At 44.9% G+C, this 6,103-nt stretch overlaps 1 protein-coding gene and 1 long non-coding RNA gene across 5 annotated transcripts in view; one reads left to right on the top strand and one right to left on the bottom strand.

Moving 5' to 3' along the window:
* Positions 1–214: 214 nt before the first annotated feature.
* On the bottom strand, positions 215–5,416 carry LOC118553714 (uncharacterized). The gene is made up of 2 exons (XR_013441113.1): positions 4,912–5,416; positions 215–683 (listed from the first exon to the last, which is right to left on the bottom strand). It is a non-coding gene; the product is annotated as an uncharacterized LOC118553714 (long non-coding RNA).
* AKAP7 (A-kinase anchoring protein 7) overlaps positions 4,383–6,103 on the top strand; it is a 142,300-nt gene continuing 140,579 nt past the window's right edge. The window contains exon 1 of one of the 4 annotated variants that reach the window (XM_036120831.2): positions 4,383–5,006. In XM_036120831.2, coding sequence (XP_035976724.2) covers positions 4,739–5,006 — 268 coding nt within the window. In that variant the 5' untranslated portion in view covers positions 4,383–4,738. The remainder of the gene's footprint in view (positions 5,007–6,103) is intronic. The other 3 variants (XM_036120827.2, XM_078054718.1, XM_036120829.2) reach the window with 3 other exon arrangements.

Raw genomic sequence — 6,103 nt, 5'->3', positions numbered from 1 at the left:
AGGCATTAGGTGTACATGAGACACCTGTGGACAGGGGTACTTGACTCTGTACCTTTCCAATAGAGCAAGTATGTGTCAGCAGCTTAGGGAACCTCCCAAGTATGGGCCCCCTCGCATGAACCTCAGTGCTTGTCCACATAACACATATAAGCAGAGAAAGCTGATGGAGCAGCAGAGATAGACAGGATGAATGAATATTGCATACTCCAGGAAACACATTTGTATAAAGATTTAATATTCAGCCATTGAAATTATGGTATAAAAGAATATTTAATGACTGTGAAATTAGTCACAATATATTGCAAGGAAAAATGCAGGTTACAAGGCCAGATGCAATATTATTCTATATTTATAAAATATATGCTATAGCACACGTGTGTGTATGTATGTCTATATCTAGAGAGATATACTTCTGCTTGATATGTTATAGTTAATTTTAAATGTTATTCCATGAGTTTTCCTGAATTTAAAAATTGTATAAAACAACATAAGTTACATATATAAATTAGAAATCAGAAGGGCGGGCGCCTGGGTGGCTCAGTCGGTTAAGCATCTGCTTTCTGCTCTGGTCATGATCCCAGGGTCCTGGGATAGAGCCCCACATCGGGCTCCCTGCTCGGCGGGAAGCCTTCTTCTCCCTCTCCCACTCTTCCTGTTTGTGTTCCCTCTCGCTGTGTCTCTCTCTGTCAAATAAATAAATAAAATCTTAAAACAAAATTAGAAATTTGAAGTCAGAAATATTTAAAATAATTTAAAATGTTGTTTCTTGACATTTAATTTTTCAGACCTTTTAATTCTGACTGGCTACTGAAATAAATCTATTATTAAATAGGTGTGATGATTTTTTTTAAATGTAATAAACGTGGCCTCCCTTTGTCCCCTTTATTATTCTTTTTAATGTAATGAACAGTGATTTCTTAAACAAATGTTATACTCAAACATTAATTTAAAAGCATACATGTTTTATTGTTAAACACACATTCCTCATCCAACAAAATGAAAGGTCCTCCTGAGTTGCCCTGGATGACCAAGGGCCGCAGTTGACTTTCTACTGATAACTGGCTATGTCTTGTGGAACTGTGTGACTTCATTTTCTTTGATAACCACTTGTAGATGTAGTTTATTGGGAGGACCAAAGAAACTTCTAGGACAAAAACTAAAGCAGCAATAACTGTTTTGGTAGAAATGCATGGGGATGAGACCATAACCCAAAAGAGAACCAAGGAGTTGGCCAGATGCATGAGCCAATTCAGCAGCAGGCCCTGAAGGTCAGAGAGGGTGGGAGCCCAGGAGTGTTGCTGCAGCTTGAACTGGAACCCTTCCAATCCAGTTCTCTTGGCACTGTACATTGTCCTCTGGGGAGAAAAAAGCTGTGCGTGTGAACTGCTAAAAGATAAACTGAGTCATATTAAATTTTTAAGAGTTTATTTGAGCAAACATTGTTTTGAAGCTAGTGGCATCTAATCTAGCAGAGAGGAAGGAGCTCTGGATGGGGAGCTGTACAAAATGAAAGACTCTTATGAGCAGAAGGGATGGGAACAAGGAGGTTATACTAGGAACAAAAACTGTGTGGATTCTTGCAAGGTTATTTTCCTTGAGGAGGTGGCAGGGATCTATCAGGCAGATTCCTTAACTAGTGCTGATCAGGTGACTCCTGACTGACTGGTTTAAGATTCCATTTCTAGGACAGTTGAAACTATAATTAAGTCTTGGTTTGGTGATGTGGGGCTTGACATAAGTGACTCTGTTTTGGGCCTGTTGTCTTGTTTTTAACAAAAGGAACATGCTATCTCAATGAATTATCTCTCAGAGGTCCAAATAATCTTGTGTGTCACCTTATCCATTGTTAAAAAACAAAATTCAACTGAATACATTTGAGATCAAATTGACTTTATTCAATGATTCATCAAAAGGGGCAGCATATCACCTAGCAAATAAAAAGGAGCTCTAAACAGGTGAACAAAATGTGAGACTTTTATAGTCAAAAGAGGGCAGGGACGAGGAAAGGGCAGATTACATTATCTTTCTTTGGGGGATAGAAGGGGCCTATCCGGTGGATTACCTCACTAGTGCTGACCAAGAAATTCCAAATTTACTGGTTTAAGATTACTTTACTGGGAGAGGTTGAAATTGTCATTAGGTTAGATATGAAGTGCTGGTTTACTGACGTGACACTTAGCATAAGTGACTCCATTTTGGGTCTGTTGTCTCTGTCTCCGCCTCTCTCTCAACACCGCCAAGCAGAATGTAAAGCACGGGGGAAAACTGGTGTTCTCATTTGCAAGAGATTCTAACCCTGAGGACTGAGACGATCCATGTGGCCAGGTGAACCACCAATCAGCCGATGTCTGGTGAGGACTGAGAGCTTCCTGGAAAGGAGACTGAACCGGAGGGGCTCAGAGAGGCAAAGGCAGCCTGGAAGATTCATTAGCGATGTCAGACACCATTTAGAACCCCAGATGTATTTTGGAGGTATTTCACCAGAGTTCTTGCTAGAGCAGGTAGGTTCATTTAGCAATTAACACTCACATGTTAATGTCAGTGTCAGCTGTTTTTTTGCCTTAGGCTGTGAAGCTTTAGGACATTATTACTTATGATACTGTTTCTTTTTTATGAAATTTATTTGGGTGTGTCGCTTTCTTTTTTGACAAATCTGAGTATTTAAACAGATCTGATGCTTATAAAAGTTTCATTCATTCAACAGCTATTCATTGAGTAACCTCTATGCACTTGGAAATACTAAGACTTTGCTTTCAGGTGGTGACTAGGAAATGTCTGGTAAATAAAGGTTGTTTAATAAGGTTCATTATGCAGATATGAGTTACTCTTCTCTGCTGATAGGATTTCTACCTCTTCCGGAATTGGGGAACATCTTTACAAATGGAAATTTATGTCACCTTCACAAAGTGAAATTTATGCCCTGCTTTTAGCATAAAGGGGGAGGGCAGAATTCTTTCACTGCTGTTTCTCAATTGCTCCCAGCCCCAAATCTTGATGTCCAAGTGACATCTTTTGGGGTGGCATATTCTTATCCCCTTCAATATAGGCGTGGGTTACTTTTTTTTTTTTTTTTTTGCAGCTTTTAGTTTATTACTTATTGCAGAAACTCATGTTTCTTTCTCTGTTATTAGGTGATCAGTTCCTTGAGAAAAAGACCTGTCTTATTCACCTGCACAACCTCAGGGCAGTGAATGTTAGGGGAACCCGTTGTACCTCTCTAATCAGTCCATAATTGCTATGAGTGTGCAGATCATATACTCAACTTGCTAGAATCATTTTAGAATCAGAGTAACAAGCTTTATTACTTCCTGTGCATGGTCTTTACGTCAACTATCGTGGTTGTGCCAAGGTCGTCTTTGCTTCCATTCCTATTCTAGGATGCATTCAAGATCAGTCAAGCGGCATTTGCGAAACAGGCTACGTTAATTTGAGGGGTGCACCTAATTTTTCTTACTGCATGGCTTCTTTGCACTTAAAAGTCCAGTAGAATTCTGTTCCAAGGTCAGCCCCCCAATTAAGTAAATTGCTTTTTCTCCCATTTTACTCGTACCAGTGCTTTAATCTGCAAAAAATCAATTAGCTGGTTTCCATTTCTAGGCAGAAAACCATTGTTAAAAATTCGAGACTTGTTTCAGAGGTACATCTGTACCTCTGAAACAAATAATGCAATACATGTTAAGAAATATGCAATACATTTTACTCGTACCAGTGCTTTAATCTGCAAAAAATGCAATACATGTTAAGAAAAATGCAATACATTTTACTCGTACCAGTGCTTTAATCTGCAAAAAATCAATTAGCTGGTTTCCATTTCTAGGCAGAAAACCATTGTTAAAAATTCGAGACTTGTTTCAGAGGTACATCTGTACCTCTGAAACAAATAATGCAATACATGTTAAGAAAGAAAAAAAAAGAAGAAGAATGTAGCAGGAGGGGAAGAATGAAGGGGGGGAAATCGGAGGGGGAGAAGAACCATGAGAGACGATGGAGTCTGAAAAACAAACTGAGGGTTCTAGAGGGGAGGGGGGTGGGAGGATGGGTTAGCCCGGTGATGGGTATTGAGGAGGGCACGTTCTGCATGGAGCACTGGGTGTTATGCACAAACAATGAATCATGGAACACTACATCTAAAACTAATGATGTAATGCATGGTGATTAACATAACAATAAAAAAATTAAAACAAACAAACAAAAAAATAAAACAAACACCCTCTTGGGGCACCTGGCTGGCTCAGTCGGAAAAAAAAAAAAAAAATTCGAGACTTTGCCACAATTTGCCTTTTTTTTTTTAAAAAAAAAGCAAAGTAAATAAGACATTTAATTATACAGACGGACATGGTCTCATTCTTGTACATCTCGCTCTTTCCAAATATTTTGTAATCAGAACTATTTTGAAAGCTCTTTGCAAAACTAATCACACGGATCCTTAGAAGACCGCGGGCCATGGAATACCTTGCAGGCAGGTCCCAATCTTACCCTAATCTCAAAGCGTGGGGCGGGAAAGGCCGCGCCACGGGAAGTGACTGAGGGCTGCCAAAGGCCGCAGGAGGCCTCCCGGTCGGGAGCGCAGCCGGGGACGGAGCGCCGCGAGGCAGAGAAGCGCCCCCAGCTCTCCGCTGCGCCGGTCGTGGCGCCCCCTCCGCCCTCCCCGCGCTGGGCTCGCGTCGGACGCCCCTATCCGGGTACCACCGGCGAATTGGCCGGCCCCTTCCGCCGCTACCCGGCGACTGGTCTGGCCATGCAGCTTCCGCGGGCCCTGCGGCTCTGGGGGCTCGGCGCCTCCGCCCGCCTGCTCGCCGCGGCCCGAGCCCCCCGCACCGCCCCCCGCGGCCACCGCCCCCCACCCCGCCCCCGCGCACCGCCCGCGCGCCCCCGGCCCCGCCGCGGTCTCCGCCTCCGCCTCGCGCCCACTTCTGGGCCGCAGCGCTTGGCAGCCGCCGCTGCCACCGCCGCCAGCCCAGACGCGCTGTCTGCTAGCGCCGCCGCCATGGAGCGCCCCGGAGCCGGTGAGCCCGGGCTGCCGAGCGGGCCGGGTGGGGCGGCCGGAGCCGGGGGCCGTGGGTCCCCGCTCAGTGCTCAGCCTCGGGGAGGGCCGGGCCTCGCCGCCCCGCCGGCGTCCCCAGCGCGGGGAGCGCGACCTCACGTCCTCCGCGCTCGGGGTCTCCTCTCCGTCAGTGCCGGCGGGACTCCGGGCCGCGCCGAGGAGCCTAGTGCAACCCGGCGTCTTCCGAGCTGCCTAGAACCCAGCGTTCCAGTGCGCGCGCTCTTGGTGTGGCGGGAGGCGAGGGGTGCAGACCTGCCCCAAGTTTCACTTTTGTTTCCCCTTTCTGATCTTGTGACCTTCTGTTCCAATTTCAAGCCCCCCCCCCCATGGTGTTTGTGTGGTCGATGAAACCCAGAAAAGTCTCGGTTTTCGTTGTCTATCCCAGACCTTAAAGGTCTGAGCCACCGCGCTGTTTTCATTTAGGATTTTATTCTAGGTGTGGAAATGACCTCTTTTAAACTGGCGCCAAATCTGTAGTAGGGTCCAGAATTCATTTCCAGCTTAGGTCAGCATTATTGTGAACGGAACTTTGTGGGTGGAGCTAGTGAGGGGTTGGACTTGAGGTGAAAGAGACCAAAATCCAATTAGAGAAGAGACGCTCATCTGCGAGACACTTTTTGTAGTATAAACGCATAAAAAGAGAAAGAGCCTCAAAATGTTAAAATGTGTTACATGATAGCCGTTAACGAATAGAAATAGGTGTACAATCATTATGGGAATGAATGATTAAGACTCGTGGGTGGGTGCGGAGGGCGTAGAGAGTGGGTGGGGATTGTCAGGGAGAAAGGAGACCCACACCCTGGCTCTGTGCTTCGTGTGTGGCCTTGAAGTTCAGGATACTGGTAGCATTATCTGGGTCTTTTGCCTTACTCATACTTGGTTGGCAAAGCTTAAGATGTTTTTGGAGTTTACTGTCTCCCTATGTTCCTTTTCACCCAGTATTAACTTATTTTGTCCATTTCTTTCTAGTAGTGGATTGTATTTTTGTTCTCTTTTTATGAAGAGGAAACCAAAGCTGACTTGTTGATTATCACACAGCTCAACACTTATCTAGATGTA

The sequence above is a fragment of the Halichoerus grypus genome, chromosome 9, assembly GCF_964656455.1.
Source record: "Halichoerus grypus chromosome 9, mHalGry1.hap1.1, whole genome shotgun sequence".
In the NCBI taxonomy this organism is placed as follows: domain Eukaryota; kingdom Metazoa; phylum Chordata; class Mammalia; order Carnivora; family Phocidae; genus Halichoerus; species Halichoerus grypus.
This window is presented reverse-complemented; position numbering and strand designations above follow the sequence as displayed.